The 23996-nt window shown below is 47.3% G+C and overlaps 1 protein-coding gene across 2 annotated transcripts; it reads left to right on the forward strand.

Moving 5' to 3' along the window:
* The first annotated feature begins 9536 nt into the window (after positions 1 to 9536).
* On the forward strand, positions 9537 to 22129 carry LOC131896552 (keratin, type II cytoskeletal 72). 2 transcript variants are annotated; one of them, XM_059247257.1, is made up of 9 exons: positions 9537 to 9989; positions 11202 to 11416; positions 14141 to 14201; positions 14592 to 14687; positions 15268 to 15432; positions 16115 to 16240; positions 18581 to 18801; positions 21313 to 21347; positions 21939 to 22129. In XM_059247257.1, the coding sequence occupies exons 1-9, from the start codon at positions 9537 to 9539 to the stop codon at positions 22127 to 22129; spliced, it is 1563 nt and encodes a 520-aa protein (XP_059103240.1). The 2 variants fall into 2 exon arrangements, with proteins under 2 accessions (XP_059103240.1, XP_059103241.1); XM_059247258.1 differs by lacking the exon at positions 16115 to 16240.
* The last annotated feature ends 1867 nt before the right edge of the window (positions 22130 to 23996 follow it).

Genomic DNA, 23996 nt, shown 5'->3' on the forward strand with positions numbered 1-23996 from the left:
GCTCGTGTGCGGCATCTGAACAGGATCCCTGTAGGTTCAGGTTGTCTTAGGGTTCTGTTGCTGCGAAGAGACACTATGGCCACAGCAACTTTTATACAGAAAACATTTAACTGGGGTGGCTTGCCTACACTTTCAGAGGTTCACTCCATTATCATCATAACAGGGAGCATGGTGATGTGCAGGCAGATGTGGTGCTGGAGCTGAGAATGCTACATACTGCAGACAGCAGGAAGTTGACTGCCACACTGAGGGAAGCTTGAGCAAAAGAGGCCTCAAAGCCCACCCCCACAGTGACACACTTACCCCAACAAGGCTACACCTCCTAATAGTGTCGCTCCCTTTGGAGGCCATTTTCTTTCAAACCACCACACAGGGAGAAAACAGACTTCAAGGACAGCGCTAGGAATTTTGAATTCTAATTCGGTAACTAATTGGTGACCTGAGCAAAGCTCTCAGCTCACATGAGCTTCATTTCTTTGTCTATAATGAGGCAGAAGGATACCTCTGGTGTTAGCTGGAATGAGACAGTAAGAGGAGATCATGCATAATTCCTGGCATGTTGAGTCAAGACATCTTAAGTTGATGCGAATGGCAACAGAAGTCTGCCATCTCTTTGGTTCAAAAGATTGACGTATAAATGGTGTGTAGGAACTAGGAAAACAATTCACAAAATCCGTACTTGGGAGAGACCATCTCATTAGGGATTGTATTAGATACTTTTCTGATTGCTGTGACTGCCTTCCTGACAAGAAGCAACTGAAGGGAAGAAGGGAAGAAGGAAAGAGGAGAAGAGGGAAGAAGGAAGGAAGAAAATGGGAAGAAGGAAAGAATGGAAGAAAGATAAAGGGAAGAAGGGAAGCAGGAAGAAGGAGGAAGAAGGGAAGCAGGAAGAAGGAGGAAGAAGGGAAGCAGGAAGAAGGAGGTAGGAAGAAGGGAAGCAGGAAGAAGGAGGAAGGAAGAAGGGAAGCAGGAAGGAGAAAGAAGGAAGAAAGGACACAGGACAAGGAAGGTGTGATGGTAGAAGGTGGGAGGTCACATTGCATCTGCAGTCAGGAAGCAGAGGGAAGCAAGAAGCAGGGATGCTGGCATTTAGCTCTTTTCTCCCTGTGTACAGCCCAGAACCTCAGCCAGGGATGACACCGCCCACATTTGGTGTTCTTTTCTAGCTTCAGTCAAACCTTTCTGGAAACATTCTCAAAGACACACGGTGATACGTTTCCATGATGATTCTAAATCTTTTCAGATTGACAGTGAAGATTAAAATCACCAGGACAATACAGCTGTATTTTCCAATAGCTAATCTCAGGAATAAATTCTTGGGGCCAGCAAAAAAGGGGCAGTTCAATGGTTCATTCTTCATTTTGGGCATTTTATGGATTTGGACAAACGTAATGACATGTATCTATCATCATGACAAAACACAGAGTTATTTCACTGCTCTGTAGCTCCTCCAGCAGTAAGAGATCTAGGAAGTCCTGTGACAAGACATTTGCTTATTCCATGTGTTAACACATGGAATATAGAGATGAAGAAACCCTGTGTATGTGCTGTAGGGAGGTATGACCACGAGAAAAGGTAACTGCACCCCGGTGAGGCAACAATGACTAAGGAGTACCCAGTGGTCATCCTGGCAGAGAGGAGCCACGGGGGGGGGGGGGCAGGCTGTCACAGGAGGCAGTATGTCCGGATGCTTCAGTCAGGCAGCTTCCTGGATAGACAACGGGAAGAAATGAAGACTGGAGCAGAGAGGCACTTGAGTGCTCAAACTTGTTTCCTGTTGCTGGAGTGTGGCCGGTGAGGCAGGAGGGGGCTCAGGTGAGGGGCATGGCCACCCCTGGAGCTGGGGAGGCAGCAGCAGGGGGTCAGGGGGATCCCTGTTTTCTGCTGAGAGCTATGATTCTCTCTTGCAGAGTGTGAGGGAGAACTGACCCCTCAGTGCCAGATAAGCCCAGATCAGCAGGACCTGGTCACTGACTGTGACTCAGGGTACTTTTGCTCCGTGGGTCTCATATTCTTCATCTGATAAGTGGTTGGTAACAGTCGTTACCATCTGAAGATGCTGTGAGAATTAAATTTAAAGGGGGTAGTGTTTGAAAGTCATTTATCTCACTGCCTGGTGCTTAGAACGCCCCGTAAACGGCTGTTCTGGGTATTATGAGGTGCAGGATGTTATTCCAAGAGGCTTAAGTGAAGAGGGAGGTAGAGAAGATCTAATAGAAATCAGATTATATGATGCGCATGAACTTAGGATAAAGAACATTAAAAGATATTTTTGCTGGGCAATGGTGGCACACACCTTTAATCCCAGCACTTGGGAGGCAGAGACCAGCCTGGTCTACAGAGCAAGTTCCAGGACAGCCAGGGCTCTGCAGAGAAACCCTGTCTCAAACCCCACCCCACCGAAAAAGGGGAAAAATTTCTGCCATCTATCTTCTGTGCTTAGATCCAGAGACTCAATGCCAAGTGCCTCAATGGACAAACCCTGGAATCTGAACATCTGAACTTAATACAAAAGGTCTAATTTCTCACCCACTCGCTGCAGCAGGCTAGGGCAGCTGTCTCCCATGGCTGTTCCAGTGGGTGTCTAGAACTTAGGTTTTTCTTAGCTAGGACACATGGGATACATGGCTTCCTAGGTCACTGAGATAGAAGAAAAGGACACCAAGGCTCCTAACAGCTTCATCACCCCAGATATGATTCTCTTCAATGACACTCACTTCTCACTGGCCAATACTAGTCCATGGCTCCAAACATCAGTGGAATCCCAAAGGATGATGGGAGATAAAGAGGAGAGTGAGGTTATCTGGAATCGTCTGATCATCTCTGGAACAAGCTGCCTCAGTTGTTCACCTGTCTGAGAGTTCCTTTGCCTTTGGTCAGAGCTGGAAGACGCTGGGCACACTCTCCAGAGTCCATGCAGACATCCTTCCCCTTTGGTTTCGACAACAACCCCGGGCTGCATGTTATATTTAGGTCTTTTTAATGGCCGTTAAGAGGCGTTTTCTATAGCTTGGAGAATTATCTATATGGTAGCCACGTTTTTCACTTGAATGTGTAAATTCATTATGTATACCAAGCAAGAACATAAATAGCAGGTAGCTGATAGAGAAAACAGCAGGTAGATAGCAAACATTATCCAGTCAGGCACTTACAGCATCCAGCAGAATTGACTGGAATAGCCCAAAACTGAGAGAGCAAACAGAATGTGACATCATCAAACCCGGGCTTAAACACATGCAACAGAAGTCAACTGGGAAACAGACTGCAGACAAATTTTTAAGCAGTCTTAGTAAGTAAGAAACACAGAGCCAAATACAGAGGAAATAGCCAAAGAGATCAGAGCAATAGCCACGACTACCTTTAGCTTGCCACCAGCAGTAGCTTCCCCAGAGAGAGAGTTTCTTCCTGCCTGACTTGTGTTCTTATTGCCTTTCTATTTTGCCTTTTCATTGGCTCTAAGCCCAGCCACATGACTTCCTCGTTGCTGCCTGTCTATACAGACCTCCAGGTCTCTATGGTTGGTACTGGGATTAAAGGCTCGTGTCACCACATTTGGCTGTGTCCTTGACCACACAGAGACTCTGCCTGCCATGTGATCAGATTAAGGGCATGTGCTACCACCGCCAGACTTCTGCTTAATGGCTATTTGATCTCTGATCTCCAGGCAACTTTATTTATTAACATACAAATAAAATATCACATTTCATCATAAGTAAAATATCACCACAACAGACCACCAGCTGGGGTTCCCAGTGGGGAGCTCCAGGTGAAGTCACAATCAGGAGGGGCTTTTAAGGACACTTACGTAGCAAGGGGCAGATAAATATTATCAAATTGGGCGTTTACCACCATCCAGCGGAAATGATTGGGGAAACTGAGGCAGCCAGCTGGAGTTCCCGATTGAACTTTTCCATCATGGATGGGCATTGCATGGCTGAACTCCGCCTTTCCATTCCCACTCCAGGAATTTTTATCTCATGGGAAAAACCATAGTAACCTCTGTTGGAAATGGTGGACCTAGTTATTCTCAAGGATATAGTGATGGACTCAGCTGTTCAGCTCATCACAGAGTGAGGAAGGCCAGCCCATCCCTGGGCAAGGAGGTGGACAGTTTGAACAAACATGTTTGGGTCTGAAGTGAGGAGAAGGGACTCCTCTGAGACCCAGCTTCCCAGTGAGCTCGAGGAATGCATGACAATTTACCAATACGATATACATTATAAGGAGGTAATGCCGACCTTTCCAGATTTGGGCAATTTAAACCCATTTAATGATAAAGTAGTGACATCTTGGAGCTCTGGCTTCCATAAGATGTGTAGCCAAAGCAGGCCCTTTGGCTGAAAAGGCTCTGGATACCCTGAGAGTTTCTTTTGTGGATAAGGGGAGTGTTTTATGTCTGATAGAAAGATCAACTTTCTCTCTTTTTATTCTCTGGTTTTATTGAAAAGTACTTCATTTATAAAAATATTTTCTGCTCATATTTTAAAATCCAGAAATAGTAAAAGGTTGAAAAAGACAACCATTCATTAACCCCACCTTGGCACTGCATGTGGAAAGGTTGAGGCTTATAGTGCCCTTTGGCTAGCAGAAAGCACAAATACCTTTGCTGCTGCTAACGTCATTGACACCACTCATCCATTTATCTACTTATTTTGGGTTTGATTTTTTTTGAAACAGGTTCTCTCTATGTAGCCTTGACTATCCTGGAACTCACTATGTAAACCAGGCTGTCCTTGAACTCACAGTGATCCACCTGCCTCTGCTTCTCAAGTGCTGGGATTAAAGGCGTGCACTACTATGCCTGGCTGGGGTTTAATTTAGAAAACTTTCAGGTTCATGGAGTGGCAGGTACAGCGCTTTCCCACTTGTCCTCTGCCCTCACACAGGCACAGCCTCCCCTATCATCAGCATCCACACCTGAGTGGTGCATTTGATACGGTTGATAAATGTACAGCATTGCTCCTGGAGTCCGTAGTTCACTCTTAGTGTTGGACATCTTGGTTTTGTTTGTTTGCTTGTGTTTGGCATGTGTATGTGTGTGGAGTCCCAAGGTTGATGTCACATGTTTTCCTTGATCACTCTATTGTAATATTGAGACAGGATATCTTAGTTTACTCCAGAGCCCACTGATTAGGCTAGTCTAACTAGGAATCTAGTTAATGAGCCAGTCTGCTCTAGGAATCTCTTGTCTCTGCCTACCACACACTGGGATTACAAGTGGCACACTGTGGTGATATTGTGTTCCCCAAAATATTGTGCACCCTAATAAACTTATCTGGGGTCAGAGAACAGAACAGCTACTAGATATAGAAGCCAGAAAATGGTGGCACACACGCCTTTAATCCTAGCGTTCCAGAGGCAGAGATCTGTCTGGATCTCTGTGAGTTCAAAGCCACACTGGAAACAGCCAGGCATGGTAACAAGAGCCTTTAATCCCAGGAAGTGATGGCAGGAAGCAAAAAGGTATATAAGACATGAGGACGAGGAACCAGAGCAGGGTTAAGCTTATAGGCATTTAGCAGCGCAGTTCAGCTGAGATTCATTCTGGATAAGGACTGAGAGGCTTCCAGTCTGAGGAAACAGGATCAGGTGAGGAACTGGCAAGGTGAGGAAGCTGTGGCTTGTTCTGTTTCTCTGATCTTCCAGCATTCACCCCAATACCTGGCTCCAGGTTTCTTTTTATTAATAAGAACTTTTAAGATTTGTTCTATATCTGGCGCACAGCATTTGTGGTACGATTTCTCAAAAAAGCTGCTTGCCTGTGGCCTTGCGGGCCCCAGCTCAGGCCCGAGCTACACTTGGCTGATTGTGATGGTGCACACCCATAGGATTTACTGAAGGAGGCAGAGGCAGGAGGATCTCGAGTTTGAGGCCGGCCTAGAAGGCTTGCTAAGGAGAAGCTTTGGCAGGGGCTGAGCCACAAACAGTGGTGGGACCATAAAGGCAGCGACTGCTGCTCCAAGTTGCTGGCTCCTTCTTATCCTTGGTAACTGTGGTGATGCTGCTACCTGGGATGAAGGGTTTACTGCTGCTTGTTCAGAGAAGAATTGCCAGGACCATCGTGTTACAAGAAAGCATTGGCAAAGGTCAGTTTGGAAAAGTTTGGCAAGACAAATGGTGGGGAGAAATTGCTGTGAAGATTTTCTTTTCTAGGGAAGAATGTTCATGGTTCCAAGAGACAGACATTTATCAGACTGTGATTGCTCCAAACCACAGAGGAGGCACACACAAAAAAAATATTCTGCAGGGAACCATGGCCACTCCTAACAGCAACTTTGGAATCTTCAAAAGGATGGTGGGACCCCACAAAGATGATTCCACATGGACTATGCTAAAGCCATTAAGCTGATTAACACCACGGAAAGATCGACTTTGGACTACAAACTGGCTAGCTGAGATGATCCAGATTCACAGACTACTTGAGCAAGGACTTGAGACAAGCCCTACACTTTCTCATTATGCAGAGACTGGACAAATGATATAGCTAAATCTCTCAGGAATTGACAATTAACCCCAAAAATTTTCTTTTCAGGATCCCCTAAAGATGTCTTTGCTCCCAGAAAGCAGGAAGTAATTTTGAGAAAACAGATGCCCACATTCCCAAGAGGTGGGGTGGGTGTTTTCTGGTCATTCAATGACTTATGGATAATTATTATTGTTTATGATGGTTGGTTACAAGTTGTTAATTGTTAATGGTCAGGAAAAAAAGCTGAACAAGATTAGATTCAGAGTTTTTGTTTAAAAAAAGGAAAAAAAAGGGAATATAGATATGAGGTAGATCATTGAATCTACTCTGAGAAAAAAGATAAGGAAATAATAGGATAAATGGGTAGATCATTGAATCCACTCTAAAAAGAAAAAGGGGAAGATATAAAAATGACAAAAGGTAGATTATTGAATCTATTATGAAAAGAAAAAGAATATGGATATAAGATAAAAAGGTCAATTATTGCATCTACTTTTTAAAAGGAACTACTTGTTTTACATAGGATAAGTAATAAAAATTTCTTGTCTGAGTTTATCAAATGTTACTGGACTAGACATTGCTAATATATATAATGGAGTTTTTTGTCTGAATCTGTCAAATGTTAATGGACTAGACATTGTTAATGTAATTCTTGACTGTATATGTTGTATATACTTATTGGATATAGTTTTTCTTGTTTTAGTTATAAGCTTTTTTAAATTTTAGAAAAAAAGGAGAAAAGTGTTGATTTTGTTCCCCAAAATATTGTGCACCCTAATAAACTTATCTGGGGTCAGAGAACAGAACAGCTACTAGATATAGAAGCCAGAAAATGGTGGCACACAGCCTTTAATCCTAGCATTCCAGAGGCAGAGATCCGTCTGGATCTCTGTGAGTTCAAAGCCACACTGGAAACAGCCAGGCATGGTAACAAGAGCCTTTAATCCCAGGAAGTGATGGCAGGAAGCAAAAAGGTATATAAGGTGTGAGGACGAGGAACCAGAGCAGGGTTAAGCTTGTAGGCATTTAGCAGCGCAGTTCAGCTGAGATTCATTCTGGATGAGGACATAGAAGCTTCCAGTCTGAGGAAACAGGATCAGCTGAGGAATTGGCAAGGTGAGACTGTGGCTTGTTCTGTTTCTCTGATCTTCCAGCATTCACTCCAATACCTGGCTCCAGGTTTCTTTTTATTAATAAGAACTTTTAAGATTCATGCTACAGCACTCCATATCCACCTGGCATTTGTGTGGTTGCTAGAGATCAAAACTGTGGTCCTTATGCATGCATAACATATGCTCTACCCACTGAGTGTTCCCTCCAGCTCTGGGTCCAGCTCTGGTGTAGGACATGTTGTGGGTTTGGATATATGCATAGCGACATGCACCCACCATTACAGCACCCTATGGAATTATCTCACTGTCTTGAAAATCCTGTCACTAAGTGTGCTCATAGACTAGCAAGTCTTGCGCAAGACATCTGCCTAATGTTTTTCTAAACCTAAAAACTTCCACCCTAACACTTTTCTCACACACTTGTGTTCTTGGGCAAAAGAGAGCCAGTTTAAACAGCACATTTGCAATTCTCATTCCTGAATGGTTCCATTCATCTTTTGTTGTAGACCTCTGGTTTTGAAGGGAGACAGTCCTTTCTCGGTACACCAACCCCTAGGGGGCAACTCAATACAACACCGAATGGTCTACAGGTGGCCTCCAGGGCCTAAGGAGACACAGCCACCTGCTATCAGGAGCAGGTGCCAGAACCCTCCCCGCCCCCTCCCAGCCGCCTTTGATCCGCCCACATCCCCACACATCAGATGTCTCCGAAGCCATGTGTCACTTGTGTCTCTCACCATCTGTAATAAAGGGAGTTCAGGGGCTGGGCTGAACTGATTCATCCAGCAAAAGAGCCCCCAGGGGAGGCAAGAAAAGGTCATTTTATCTGTACCCTGTCTGCCAAGAGGAGACCTGGCTGGAGAGGGACAGATGTCCCTGTGTCTTAGTTTTCAGAAAAAGGTGACCACAATGATTGATAGTCTTGTAAGCCAATGTTCCGTAAGGATTATCCCCTTTAAATATCTTGCCTACTTTTCTGATTTTAATGCCTAGAACTGATAAACTCTTCTGCTTGTTGGGGAGGGGGACAGGCAAAAATTTAATGGGGGTGGAATTGAAATAACAAAATGTTGAAAAGCACAGCCTGGAGTTTTTTAAGGGCCCGTTGGACCCCAGCCCCTCCTCTGGCAACACGGAGAGCCCATTTCTTCCCCATGGGGACGCCTTGGGTTTCTCTGTCTCTCCATCTTTGCCTGGCGCCGCCATCTTCGCCACTCCCAATAACCACATCACACCATACCACGTGGGCAAACAGCTTGGCTGTTATTATGCCCTCTGACGGACTAACTGGAGTCTGTGTCAGTTGCCCCCAGGGACCGCCTGACCACCCTAGGATGCCCCAAGGGGAACGTAGGCTCTGAGACATAACCAAGAGCCCAGTCTGAGGCACCTGTTTCTTCCAAAGTCATCCCCAGTGGTCCTGGTACCAAGGCCCCCTCTGAGTCCCTGGAGTGGGGGAGGAAGGAGTTAATCCAGGTTGGGCAGTCAATCATATGGGAAGTTTCTGAAGCAGAAGCACCCTGGACATCTGCTCCACTTGGCGCCCTCTCCCCCTTAGCCAGACCCACTGGAATTTTCTACTGAAGATCTTGGTAGTGATGACCTACATAATTGGAGGGAAGCCTATGGAGATAAGGTGGTGAAATTATTATAATGCAGGAGATAAGCACAGGAAATTCAGGATTCTGGGCCGTTTTATAGAGAGATTCATGGACAGGTGAAGAGAAAGAGACAGAAATCTTTGCAAGTGAGTGGTAATTTCCTAAATGAAGGACCCAAGAAGTCCCTCTCCAGTGACCCAAAAGGGGTTTCCAACATACAAATTAGCTGACTCCATCCTGCCAGCCCAAGCAGGACTATTTAAGGGGAGAGCTGGGCCAAAAGTGCAGCTGCGTCCCTGCCCCAAGCAAGGCCTGCCTGCCGCTGCTCTGCCGGTCCTTGCCCACCCACAGCCAGCCATGAGCCGCCAGTTGACCCTCTATCCCGGGGCTGAGCGCCTGGGCTTCAGTGGCTGCTCTGCTGTCATCTCGGGCCGGTTCAGCAGCAGCCACGCCTCAGTCCGGGCGGGGATCAAGGGTACCGCTTTCGGCAGCAGGAGCTTGTTCTGCATGGGGGGCGGCCGGCGGCTGTCATTGAGCTCCGCGGGGCGGAGCGGTGGCTTTGCGCTGGGCCACGGAGGGGCGAGTGGTGGGCGTCCCGGGGGCTTCGTGGGCACCATCTTTGGCAGCGCAGGACTGGGGCCCACGTGCCCATCCGTGTGCCCGCCCGGCGGCATCCCCCAGGTCATCGTCAACAAGAGCCTCCTGGCCCCACTCAATGTGGAGCTGGACCCGGAGATCCAGAAGGTGCGCGCGCAGGAGCGGGAGCAGATCAAGGCTCTGAATAACAAGTTCGCCTCCTTCATCGACAAGGTGGGTCCCTGCATTGCACTGGTGGGCGCCACGAGGTGCAATGCATTCTCGCTCTGCTGCTGCTGAGAACTGGGGCGAGTCTCCTCCTTTCTGTCATCTGTCAAAGGGGTCCAATAATATGTTTTACCCCAGCGAGGAGTCGCTGGGACCAAGGATTCAGTACGCTTAGGATAGTACCGGGCACACTCACCCAGTGAAGCGGAGCCTCATCCTTCCATGTGGGACAAGACACCTGTAGTGTGAGTCCTATGAGGGCTTCCGATGTTAGAGAGGAGGATGAGGACCCACATCCAGAACAGGGTCAAGAGAGGGATGAAGGCCAGGGAATGTCATAAGGCACAGAAGTAAAAGAAGGGAGGGTGGATTTCCAGAAGAGGGGAGAGAAAAGGGCCAGAAAATTCAAATCAGGTTTAGGGACATTTGCAGGGAAGGCATACCAAAATGTTCAGCAGTGGGATAACATGGAAAGCGTCTTTGTCAGGGGTCAGAGGCAGGGACCCCAGGGAATGGGAAAGGGACAAGAAGTGGGTTTCTCTCACCTGGACCCTTGTAAGAGATCTTGACAGTGAGGATGCTGGGGACATAATAACAACAGCTGGCATTGATGGAGAGATTACTGTATTCCTGGGTTGCCCCATCAACTCCTATCAGCTCGAGACCTCTGCTTCTGTTCTGGCTTTTATGTGAAGGAGTCAAGGCCTGGAATGAGGACGAATAAGCCATGCTGGTGGAACAGTCAATGTGTTTTTCTCCTCCCAGATCTTTACTCTAACATGTTTCCTTCTGTCCCTAAGCCCAGAGACAGGTAGGAAGGAAAGTCTGGTGAGCAGCAGAGGAAATGGGAGGCATCCTGAACTATGTGAGAACTGGCTTTGAACAAACTGAAAAACCAACAAATTGCATCCAAACCCTAAGGGAAAAGGGAGCATTGTTCCTCCTGAATGCCCAGTTTCTCCCCTACTCCCGTACCCTCCAATTCTCAGCATCTTTAGCAAGAGAAACTGACCCAGTCACGTGGCAACTGGCCAGGCAGATGACACCATTGTTCAAGCTTGGCTCTTGTGTTCCCGTGGACGGTGTCTTCCCTTGAACTTTCAGATCCCACGTGCCCCTGGCTGAGGGTGCCTCAGATAAACCTTCATTCCCTCGGTCCCACTCTCAAAAGGCAACAGCACCGGGGAACTGTGGGCCATGATCGCCTTTGGGTTCCAGGTGCGCTTCCTGGAGCAGCAGAACCAGGTGCTGCAGACCAAGTGGGAGCTGCTGCAGCAGCTGGACCTGAACAACTCCAAGAGGAGCCTGGAGCCCGTTCATGAGAGCTATATCAGCAATCTGCAGAAGCAGCTGGAGATTCTGTCTGGGGACAGAGTGAGGCTGGACTCGGAGCTGAGGAACATGCGGGAAGTCGTGGAGGACTGCAAGAAGAGGTGAGTGGGAGGCAGAGAAGGCGTCCCCGGGAAGTGGCTGCCCAGGGCTCCCTGTCAGCCTAGCTCCTTTGCTGAGACCATGGATGTTTCTTTCATATCCTACAGGAAGAGACACCTGGATAGAAGGGGGTTGGGAAGATGGTAGGTCTACCCAGAATGCACCTCTGCATTTCCCAGGAAATCTGTTCCACTTCTAGCTCTGGAAATGGAAGACGAGGGCAAAGAGCACTGGCCAAAACTCATTTGTTCAGCCTGAATGGCTTCCCTTAAGTAAGGTTTTCTGTGATAGTTCCCCCAAAACACAGACACCCCACCAACCCTGGAACAAAATTTAAAACTAAGCAAAATGAAATTTAAAACTTAGTTCATCTTGAGTGTACATAGCCAGTGGAGTCTGATCTTTAAAGAAAATATGGAGAGATTAGAGAGACATGAACCTGGTATTTGGAAAGTTGGCTTCTAGCTGCCAGGCCTGTAGGGACAGGAGCCAGCTGGCACAGTTCCAAGGGGTGGAGATGTCAGTGTTGACATATTTCTCTTGTTCCACATCTAAAAGGCCTGACCACCCTATTCTGCCATCCCCTCAGGCAGAAGCCTGGCCTGAGCTCTGCATAGAGACCCTAACAGAGCTGGCGATTGCCCTGACGGCAGAGAGACTATGGGCACAGGCTTACAGAAATATTTTCAGACGGTCTCAGTGAGTACAGGATAACTGAGATCAATGGAACTCGGATGGGGCTGGGTCTCAGGTGGAGAGCTGAGCAGGGTCTGCAGAAGAGGGGCAGAGGACACAGTCCAGAGGTCCAGGGCAGAGGCGGTGCTGACTCTGGGCCTTCTGTGGGGTAAAGATCTGGAGTTCCTGAACTGCTTCTCACTGGGTGGCTCTAGGTAGGCCTCTCAGCCCTCTGTGAACTACACAGCGTTATTGCAGTACCTGTAACATCAAACGCTGATGACTATCTCAACACCTGAAAGAGCTTCTGAGAGAATGGCCAACAGCAGTGTACCGACCGCTCTTAAAGCTCCAAGTTCAGCACAAGGCATGTGTTGTCTGCCGGACGCCCAGAGTCCTGAATGTTAGTTTCAGCTTCAGTGTTAGCTACCTTTGTGACCTTGGCCAAGCACACTGATTTCCCCCCATCGCATATAAAATCAGGACAACAGAATAGACCCCATAAAATAACAGAATGGATTTTATTAGAATGGTTGTGGAGCGGGTGTGGTGGTGCATGCCTTTAATCCCAGCACTGGGGAAGCAGAGGTAGGAGGATCTCTGTGAGTTTGAGCCCAGACTGGTCTACACAGTGAGTTCAAGAACAGCCAGGAATACATAGAGAGACCCTGTCTCAAAAAACAAAATCAAAAACAACAAAAACAAATAAACAAAAAAAAAAGGAAAATAAAAAAGAGCTGTTTATGGGAAACAAATGAGATGATGAAACATTTAGCATGTCCTTTGGTGGGCAGCAATGAGAAAAACAAATATTATCCACATTTATTATAGTTGTTTAAAATCATTACCTGTAAACAGGTGAATGTGTGTGTTGAATGTGTGGTCTCTGGAAGTAAATAATGCGAAACCATTTGTAACTATTGCCATTGCTTCTGACAGTCATCTTGATTCACTGTCTCCTATGTATCTTATGAAATAGAAAGATACAAAATACTAAAATCTAATCAGTCTGGCAGCCAACACATGCTTTAATTTTTATCTCCAGGCAGTAAGTGTCATTAAATATTTACAAGATGAGATAGAGACCAGAGTGAGGATGAATATTTGTTATATAATACCATCTCAAGGCTTTCAGTTACCTGCCAAGTGACACACAAAATCTGGGATAAATAGCGTGAACTGTTTTCTTTGTGTTTATCCAACGTCATTAGGAAAACAGGGCAACCTCAGAAAACATCTCAGGCGTCTTTATTTTGTTTGTTTGTTTAGTTGTATTAGGGATTGAACCAAGTGCCCCCTACACATTAGGCAAGTGCTCTACCCCTGGACTACAGCCCCAGCCCCTCAGTTACATCTTAATAACTTACCTTTCTAACTCACATTGATTTTACTTCATTCATACTTTCTGGGTGGAGGAGCTGCCTTGACGTACCTTAGGGATGCATGAAGAACTGTAAAGTGTTACTTATATTTAAGCGTGTAGAAGGAGCTATTTTCTAGCATTAGATCCGCTCCTTTTAATGCAGCAAAATATGTATAACAAAATTTTACCATTTGGGGCTTTTTAAATAAAAATGTCAATGATACTACTTTCTCAATATACAATATATCCACATGAAAAACATCCTGGGCTCATTCAAATGCTGTTCCTAAGACCTTGCTTTAGCTGAAATGGGAGTCTGAACCTGGTATAACATAGTTTCAAAGTGAGAGTCCTGCTTCTGCTTGGTGGACTGAGCATCACATCACAGTGGGGGTGTGTGAACCTTTCTCCTGCAACATGGAGGAGGCCACTTGTGAAGGGGAATTACAGTGGATCCGCATGTCCTCAACCCCAACCCAGTTCTGTCTCAGGCAAATCATGTCAGGGCAGACTGTGGACTAAAGAGCTGGGGGAAAAAAAAAACCTCTTTGAAGCAGTGTCCCTTCTCGGGGAAGGCTGTTGGCCTGGGGTAAATAAACACTGTAGCCATGCAGAGGGGACTGCTTACCACACAGTGGAAGTTTGCAGAGCTGAACTGTTCAGATGGCAATGCTGTGTTCCCTAACAGGTACGAGGTGGAGATTAACAGACGTACTGCTGCTGAGAATGAGTTCGTGGTGCTGAAGAAGGTAAGGGTGGGGTGCTGCTGGGGTAGGAAGGAAGTTAGAGCCTTTCCAACCGTCTGTCACAGCGATGCGCACAGGGCAAGGGCAGGGACACTTTGGGCAACTCAGTTCCTAGGGTCTCTTAACTTCTCAGCTCCTCCAGCTAAGGGGAGGCCCTTGGGTGCTTGCTGCTTCTGGAACCTACAAACTTAGCACCCAGCTTATATCCCGGGTAGTCTGCTGCATTTCTGCTGTGGCCATTGTACTCACATGAGTGAGTTTCTGCTTAGGGACTGGGCTGTTCTTGAAGCATGAGGTGGAGGGCATGAAGAGCTAAAGAGCCTCCACTCCAAATGTGGAGGAGGCAGGAGGGCAGGTCGGGAAAGGCAGCCTGACCATCATGTGTGTCCCCAGGATGTGGACGCTGCTTACATGAACAAGGTGGAGCTCCAGGCCAAGGTGGACTCCTTGACAAATGACCTCAAGTTCTTCAAGGTCCTCTATGAAGGGGTGAGGACTTCCCCGGCCTCTCTCAGGGAGCTGTCGCTTAGGGTTGGAAGGGAAAAGCCTTTTTGTCCTGGTGCAGCTGACATTCACTGAGACCATACTGAGGGCTGACACAGAGCCAGATTTAGCTTTGAGGAGACCATGATGGTGACCATCACAGTCTCTGTCCTCCAGGCTTGGCAGGAGAAACAGCATGTGAAGGAATTTTGGGGGAGCAGAGGAAGGCATGTGAAGGAACTTTGGGGGAGCAGAGGAAGGCATGTGAAGAAATTTTGGGGGAGCAGAGGCATGTGAACCATGCCTGGGCCTTCAGGGAATTTCTCTGGAGAGAGGAGGTCTGGGAAGGGAAAAGTGGCAGGTGACTCCCTTGAGGCATTTTGAGTGCCATCTGGAGTTTTGACATGGTTAGCATTGCTGGCCTGAGTACACGTGGAGAGCAGACATGGTGCTGATCACGTGGGTCTGAAGTTCAAGGTAGCCAGTCTCACTCCCAGCCGAGGAGGGGTAAAGATTTGTCCAGGGTGGGTCAGGAGAAGCGCTGTCCTCACGGAGAGCTCCCTAACATCCCCTCCTTGGCCACCAGGAGATTGCTCAGATGCAGTCTCACATCAGCGATACGTCCGTCATCCTGTCCATGGACAATAATCGGCAGCTGGACCTGGACAGCATCCTCACTGAGGTTCGAGCCCAGTATGAGGAGATTGCTGTGAAGAGCAAGACAGAGACAGAGAACATGTACCAGTGCAAGGTGAGCCTGGTGCACGTGTGCATGTGCTAGTGAGTGTGCACGTGCATGTGTGGGCCTGGATGGGTTTAGTTGAGATCCCTTTTGTTTTGGAATTGGGCCTCATAGACCTGTGCTTCTCTGTGGTCCGGGAGGCCAGTCAGTCTTACCATATCTTAGGGACAAATACAGGCTTAGCCCTTCCCTCACTGCGGCCCTGGGTGACAGATGAGGCCGTGCCAACTACAACCCTCTTAAGTCTGTGAGTGATCCACACACCTCAGCTCTTCTTCTTGTTTCCAACTTTGGTGAAACAAGGACAGAAAGCAAATGGAGCAAGTGATCATGTTTGAGAACCCACGGGCCCTGCTGAACTGGAGCAGGACCTTGCTCCACAGCGGAAGGAGTTGCTGCTTCTCCAGTTCCCGCCACTTTCCTTCCTCCTTGGCTGGTGCTTATGCTGTCCCAGCAAGGAGACCACAGACACTGAGCACCCCTCTCTGTGATGAGGAGCACTCCCCTCCATGCTGAGCACCCACCCCATGCTGAGGAGCTCTCCCCTGGTGCTGAGCACCCCACTCTATGCTGAGCACCCACCCCATGCTCAGGAGCCCTCTCCTTGTGCTGAGCACCCACCCCATGCTGAGTGCTCCTAAGCTGGTAAGTCCTTAACCACCTTGTGCTCCTCCATTCTGTTCCAACTCAGATCCAGGAGCTGCAGGCCACAGTAGGCCAGCATGGGGATGACCTCAAACTCACCAAGGCTGAGATCACAGATATCAACAGGCTGATCCAGAGGATCCACTCAGAGATAGGGAATGTGAAGAAACAGGTGGGTTCTATGCAGTGAGGCAGCGCATGGGTTTACTCAGCACCAGTCTTGGAGAGATTGGTTATCAGGTGGGATGGACTGGGTTGTATGGAGGGTAGAGCATTCTGCACGCAGAGCACATGCTGTAAGTGCTGTGGGGTCTAGTGGGACTAGAGTCGGGTGAAGACCCAAGGGACGTTTTATGAGGAGATGAGATCCCCCCAGGATGAAGGGCAGAGGGAGAGGGGAAATTGAGGAGAAGGTGTTGCCTCTAATACAAAGAGGGGCCTGCCTACCTGGAGTGACAGGCAAGGAGCAGAGAAGACCACCAGGCAGGAGATGGTGGCCAACTTCTAAGCCAGGGAGTGTGGCTGCAGTAGGTCAAGGATGCCACTCACTCTTAGGTTTCAATGTTGTTGGAGGAAGTGGAACCTGTGGTCAGCTTTAGATAGATCAGGAAGGCAGCCAGCAGTCATCTGCCCTAGCCTTAGCCCAGAGCCCTGCTTGGCTGTGGCCTTCCTCATGGTGTTGTGAGGTGGGAATTGATCCCAGCATCCTCCTCAATGGGAGCATTTGATGGAAAACTCACTGGTGCCATACCTGTGATTCTGAAGCCACCAGTTTGTGGTGTATAGAAGCCAGGGCAAGCATTTAAGAGCCTCAGTCACTCAGGCAGATCAAATGTCCCCCCATTTCTTGTTCTCTTTATCCCCCACCTCTTCACTCTAAACATGAGTTTGAGTGCACACACACACACACACACACACACACACACACACACACACACACCTCCTGTGTTCATTGGGTTTATGATCCCAGGATTAAATAAGAACTTATGTATTTTTTTGTTTATTTAAGACTGATAGACATGCATGAAACAATGCAATATTCAAGGTATTTTCAGTAATAGACTGTGTCCAATTGATACAATGCTGTATGCTCACAGTTGGGCAAGGATCCCAGAGCCATCCACGTTCCGAGTCACTGTGGCAAGGCTTCAGGCTCAGTGAGGATGTGGGATCATTTTTCTAACTGTCACACTTTTAGATCAGGATGCTACTGTGTTTTGGCTGTCAGAGAAGATGTCTCTGTGGGAAATGTGGGGGATCCCTTGTGAAATTTACTTCATGTTGTATCCTCTGAGATTCCTAGCCAAGGGGCATATCTCCCCTTCTCTCTGCTTCCACCGAGGAAGAAGCTCACTGCATCACATCTGAGTCTCTTGGTGTTTGTGGTATTTGAAAGAATGTTCAGATCTCACGTCCTTCCAACGCAGACTATTCTTAAGACCCAAGCTTTTGGCATTCCCAAGTTTACCCTGTGACACTTGGTCAGTGAAAGAGCAGAGGACAGTTTGACCAAATTTGTGTCACCCTTCTGCATGCCTAGTCCTCCCTGGTCCTGAGGATGAGCCAGGATTTCCCACGGTCAGGCAGGTTGGTCCTGGGAGTCTCCTCCAGGCTATGGGCCACTCATCCAAAATTCTGGGGGTGTTGGCAGATCTGGAGGGCTGCTTATCAGAGGAGGTGACAGCTGAGGAAAATACCTAGAAATCCATTTCGAGTTAGGACCAGCTGTTGATCCTTCACTATGAAGCAAGCTTCTATAAGAAAGGGACACCCCAAAAAGAGAAGGCTAAAACTTAGACCCCACTAAAACACCCTCAAACTAAAAGACCCAAGACGTTCCCAGAGTCCTTACGGGTATAAACACACAACTCCAACCCTTGACAGATTGTAAGATTCCTAACTGGAGGTGTTTGCCACCTGCAAAGCCTGCTAGGCATGCAAACGCACCTCTGAAGCCTGTTCTTGCTCCTTCCTATGATTCTCTGCAGGATGGGTGGGGCAGACTGAAATCGTGGAGGACGTATCAGACAGATATTTTACTAAGAGCAACTTACTAGCTGCCATTTCCCCCCTCAGAATTTATGAATACTCCTAAGACATCCTGTGTTATGCAGAACTGCTGAACTTTAGCCACAGGGGGACTTTCATCCAGGCTGTCTTTAGAATCTGACAGCTGATGGTTTTAAATCAAGTGGGCAGGGCCAGCGGCACATACTCAGGTAGCCCATCTTCTCTAGGCCCTTCTGTCTCCTCTCAGGGAAAGATGTCTACCTTTAGAGGCTGAGGCATGAGTGGTGGTGGTGGTGGTGGTGGTGGTGGTGGTGGTGGTGGTGGTGGTGGTGGTGGTGGTGGTGAGGTGGATGGTGCTTGGAGTCAGGGAAAGGATAAACTCACCGCCAGTGACCCTCCAGTGGGAGTGATCCATTCCAAAGTATTTGTTACCCGTCAGCATCAGGGAAGGAGGGCTGGGCAGGACTTCAGACCCAAAGTGCTGAATCTGTCTGTCTCTCAGTGCTCCAACCTGGAGACGGCCATTGCTGATGCTGAACAGAGAGGTGACTGTGCCCTCAAAGATGCCCGAGCCAAGCTGGACCAGCTGGAGGGTGCCCTGCAGCAGGCCAAGGAGGAGCTGGCCCGGATGATGCGGGAACACCAGGAGCTCATGAATGTCAAGTTGGCCCTGGACATGGAGATCGCCACCTACCGCAAGCTGCTGGAGAGCGAGGAGAGCAGGTGAGAGCAGCACCCATCGTCTGGGGAAGTTTCCTCTCTGCTTTAACAGGAAGACTGAGGACAATTAGGCTCTGTGCAGGTCCTACGGAAGTGAGACCACACAACAAATGTGCTTGCCTTGTGGTAGGGAAGACACAAATGAGACAGTAAGAAGGATCCACTTGTAAAATTCCTAAAAGGCCATGGGAGAGCGAGTATCAATGTCACCACTCTTAGGGAATGTCCCCTGACTCTTCAAGGTTCTTGGATGGCAGAGAGGCAAGAACTATCTCCCAGAGATATCCAAGTTCTAAGTCACTGTGGCAAAACTTGAGGCTCAGTGAGGATGTGGGATCACTCTTCTTTTTCTTTTCTTTTTCTTTTCTTTTTTCTTTTTTCTATTACCAGTTGATACAGTACAAATTCTTATCCTAATAGTGAAATGTTTCACTGAAGCTTGCCCAGTGATTGAGTAAAACCAAAACTTATTATAAGCCACAATCATCCTAGGGTCTGCCCTGCTATGTAGCCTCCCTGGTTCTGTGGGTTGCAGTCTGATTGTTCTTTGCTTTATAGTTAGTATCCACTTATGAGTTAGTACATACCATGTTTGTCCTTCTGGATTTGGGTTACCTCACTCAGGATGATATTTTCTCGTTCCATCCATTTGCCTGCAAATTTCATGCTGTCATTGTTTTTCTCTGCTGAGTAGTACTCCATTGTGTATATGTACCATTCTTCAGTTGATGGGCATCTAGGTTGTTTCCAGGTTCTGGCTGTTACGAATAGTGCTGCTATGAACATAGTTGAGCATGTATCTTTGTGGTATGATTGAGCATTCCTTGAGTATATGCCCAAGAGTGGTATGGCTGGGTCTTGAGGTAGATTGGTTCCCAATTTTCTGAGAAACCACCATACTGACTTCCACAGTGGTTGTACAAGTTTGCACTCCCACCAACAGTGGAGGAGTGTTCCCTTTGCTCCACATCCTCTCTAACATAGACTGTCATTAGTGTTTTTGATCATAGCCATTCTGACAGGTGTAAGATGGTATCTCAGAGTTGTTTTGATTTGCATTTCTCTGATGACTAAGGATGTTGAGCATTTCCTTAAATGTCTTTCAGCCATTTGAGATTCTTCTTTTGAGAAATCTCTGTTTAGCTCTTTAGCCCATTTTTTAATTGGATTGTTCAGTATTTTGATGTCTAGTTTCTTGAATTCTTTATATACTTTAAAGATCAGTCCTCTGGCAGATGTGGGGTTGGTGAAGGTCTTTTCCCATTCTGTAGGCTGTCTTTTTGTCTTATTGATTGTGTCTTTTGCCCTACAAAAGCTTCTCAGTTTCAAGAGGTCCCATTTATTAATTGTTGCTCTCAGTGTCTGTGCTACTGGTGTTATATTTAGGAAGTGATCTGTGCCAATGCATTCAAGAGCACTTCCTACTTTCTCTTCTATCAAGTTCAGTGTAACTGGATTTATGTTGAGGTCTTTGATCCACTGGACTTGAGTTTTGTGCATGGTGACAGATATGGATCTATTTGTAATCTTTTACATGTTGACATCCAGTTATGCCAGCATCATTTGTTGAAGATACTTTCTTTTTCCATTGTATAGTTTTGGCTTCTTTGTGAAAAATCAGGTGTTCATATGTGTGTGGATTAATGTCAGGGTCTTCAATTCGATTCCATTGGTCTGTATGTTGGATTTTATGCCAGTACCAAGATGTTTTTATTACTGTAGCTCTATAGTAGAGCTTGAGGTCAGGAATGGTGATGCCTCTAGAGGTTGCTTTATTATACAGGATTCTTTTAGCTCTCCTGGGTTTTTTGTTTTTCCATATGAAGTTGAGTATTGTTCTTTCCAAGTCTGTGAATAATTGTATTGGGATTTTGATGGGGATTGCGTTGAATCTGTAGATTGCTTTTGGTAAGATTGCCATTTTTACTATGTTAATCCTACCTATCCATGAGCATGGGAGATCCTTTCATTTTCTGATATCTTCTTCAATTTCTTTCTTTAGAGACTTAAAGTTCTTATCAAACAGGTCCTTCACTTGTTTAGTTAGTGTTATCCCAAGGTATTTTATATTATTTGTGGCTATTGTAAAGGGTGATGTTTCTCTGACTTCTTTCTCATGCCTTTTATCATTTGTGTATAGGAGGGCTACTGATTTTTTTGAGTTGATCTTGTATCCTGCCACTTTACTGTAGGAGTTTATCAGCTGTAGGAGTTCCCTGGTAGAATTTTGGGGGTCACTTATGTATACTATCATATCATCTGCAAATAGTGAAAGTTTGACTTCTTCCTTTCCAATTTGTGGGATCATTCTTCTTATTGTCACACTAGAGAGTAACAGTGGAGAGTGGCTCCTTCCTTACAGCAGAGTTCTTCTTGGAGGTGGCTTGGGAATGGGAAGACATGAGTCTGGGTTGGGGTTGGGACTTGCTGATGGGAGAGAATCTCGGAGGTGACTCCGTGAGTAGATGGCATGATTGTTTATAGTGGATTGACATGTTTGTTTTCTCTCTATAGGATGGGTGGTGAATACCCAAATTTAGTGAACATTTGTAAGTACCTGCATGTCTTGGTCTGTCCTTGGTTACCTTATCAGGAGTCTAGGTAGGTCTGATTCCATAGCACAAAGGAGAAATTGGAATCACAGGGAGAGTGGGAGTGAGGATGGGGTTACAGACAGATTGAGGGGTCTGGCTTCAATGACAAGAGAAGCAATGGCTGGAGAATGATACGATGTTGAAATACAAAAAACACCCAGTGATTCCCCACAGTGCACGTTCCAGCAGTAATGGTGCAAATGATGCTTGATGGTAGCACTTGTCCTATTGAGGCCAGAACAGCGTGGCCACCCCCTTAGCATACTTCTCTTTTAGGAGTTTAAAGTCTTACACTGGTCTATAGATCCAGACTACTTGCAAAAAAGGTTGAATATTTGGGGTTAAGTACAGGTAAAATGAAGCCACGGATATGATGGGTGCCGCAAAGATATCTTAGTAAAGAAGGAGAGAGAGAGAGAGAGAGAGAGAGAGAGAGAGAGAGAGAGAGAGAGAGCGCTAAGGGAGTTAGTTGGCCATGGTGCCCTTGCAGGGCTCTGACCAAGATGGAGACTAAATGGGGCTGGGGTCTTCTCTCATCCTTTCCAGCTGTCGTTAGCAGTACCAGTGCAGGACCAGGAGGTGCTGGCTTCAGTGTGGACTTAGGTTCCTTGAGCAGTTACAGCTACAGACCTCTGGCCCTGGAGGTCAAGACCAAAGGCAGCTGTGGCAGCGATCTCAAGGATCCCCCAGCCAAGACTTCAGGTAGCAGCTGTGCAACCAAAAAGGCGTCCAGATGACGGACAGGCGGCAGCGCTGTGACAGAAGGCTGTGGGCCGCATCCTCCTCCTGCTCCTTTTCCTTGGGTCCCTTTCCAAGTCGGGAAGTGTATTCCCTACCCCTGAAATCCCAACCTGTTCTCCCAGCCCTGTTTTCCTCGGTGCAGAGAACTGTCTGGTGCAGGAAGGTCAGTCATGGGCTCTCTCAGTGACCTCTCTCCCACTCACTTTTTACTGGGTGGAAGCACAGACCCAAGATGTTTCCCGGCAGCCAACAGCAAGCCCCTCTGTTCTGTGTTGTCTCCAGCCTTCACTGTCAAACAAGGGACCTTCCCTCTTCATCCTCTGATGAGGATTCTGCCTAGTTCTCTGCTTCTCCTGCAATAAATGATTGACTGATGATATCATCCTAGTCTGTTTTATGTTGCTACAACGGAATACTTGAGATTGGATACTATGGTTTGAACTGGAAATGTCACCCCCTAAGATCATGCTGTGCACAGCTGATCCTGTTAAACAGCTGAGATTTGTCACCGATGTGGCTGCAGGGCGGGCTCAATGTTTCCCATGTTGTCACATATGAGATGTGTGATGCCCTCTCCTGTGGAAATCTAGGACCGTCAGAGGTTGGAGCTTTAGTGAGGTTTGTCACTCAGCATCTCTGACACCCTGAGATCTCCTTTGCTCTGCCTAGAGTGTTGTCACAGTGGCCCCACCCCCACCCCCACGCCCCAGGGGCCCCACTTTCCTGTTCTTCTTGCACAAGCAGGAAGCCTGTGCACACGGGAGCTTCTGGCTGCTTCTGCTCCCATCGTGTGTACAAAACTGAGGTGGCTTACATAACCAGTACTGAGTGAGCCAATGTCTAGGTACTGGGAATACCAAAACAAATAGCATAAGCAGAGACCTGTGGGGCTTACAGTCTGCCGGGGACAGGAAAACCCAGCCACTAACAAGGCAGCGTGTAACATGTCATCACGGCGTAGGAAGATGAGTAACTTCAGTGATCTCCGTAGAGGCCTGTGTGCTTCTGCAAGAATGCTTGTTTCTCGGGTGGCCAGCCCGCTGATTTGAACACAGTTCTCACAGGCAGGCCTGTCCTTCAAGAACGAGCCTTGTTGAGGGGTAGCATTCAGGGTGCCTATGACCTGTCTCCTCCTGTGTGTCTCACCCTGCCTTGACCATTAGTCGATCACTTAGCGAGCCAGGCTCTTCACACCCAGAGTCATTGTCTATTTCCCATTTATCGGAAGTCCACTCATCCTTTGCAACCATGCTGAAATTACACCCCCTCCCATGGGCCTGTGATGCTCAGTTTCTCCAGTAGAACCCTTCAAGCTGCCTCGCATGAAAGGAGAAGCAACATTGTAGCTGCTGTCCCGAAAGTCCCCAGCCCCCACTCTTCAGGTGAGCAAGCTGGAGCGCAGAGGAATGAGCAATCTGCTCATAGCACCGGGGAGCAGCAGGGCCTAGACAGGCATCTGTAGAGCTGTGGCACCCCCTTGAACCTATCTGCAGTTCATGCTTGTCCCTCCTCAACCCTTCAACACCCCCTTGCTCCATGGGCCCTTGCGTGTGGCTCAACTCAGGGTACATTTTCTGCAGGAATGCCCTACTGAGCAGAGTCCTCTTCACTGGGGAGAAAGAACTCAATGTAATGCAGAAGTCTCAATGCCTTGGCACACAAGTGATGAAACACCCGGGTTAATAAGTTTATGTTTCTTACGTATCCACATATCCACAGCTTACATAATTTATTATTATTATTTAAACTGGGGCTTTTTGATATCATCAAATGCTAAACTGCTCCTTGGGGAAGAGACAAAGTAAAGACTTTCAGGCTAATGGTCCTTTTAGACCTAGAGTTCTGGCTTTGAATTCTGGTCCT

This window comes from Peromyscus eremicus, chromosome 20 (genome assembly GCF_949786415.1).
Source record: "Peromyscus eremicus chromosome 20, PerEre_H2_v1, whole genome shotgun sequence".
Lineage (NCBI taxonomy): Eukaryota > Metazoa > Chordata > Mammalia > Rodentia > Cricetidae > Peromyscus > Peromyscus eremicus.

What these genes read in the sequence shown, in the direction of transcription:
- LOC131896552 (XM_059247257.1), top strand. Translation starts at nt 9,537, where the DNA reads ATGAGCCGCCAGTTGACCCTCTATCCCGGGGCTGAGCGCCTGGGCTTC. An exon ending in TCAAGGTCCTCTATGAAGGG is followed by an intron (nt 14,688 to 15,267) that starts GTGAGGACTTCC and finishes CTTGGCCACCAG; the next exon opens with GAGATTGCTCAGATGCAGTC. An exon ending in CTGGAGAGCGAGGAGAGCAG is followed by an intron (nt 18,802 to 21,312) that starts GTGAGAGCAGCA and finishes TTCTCTCTATAG; the next exon opens with GATGGGTGGTGAATACCCAA.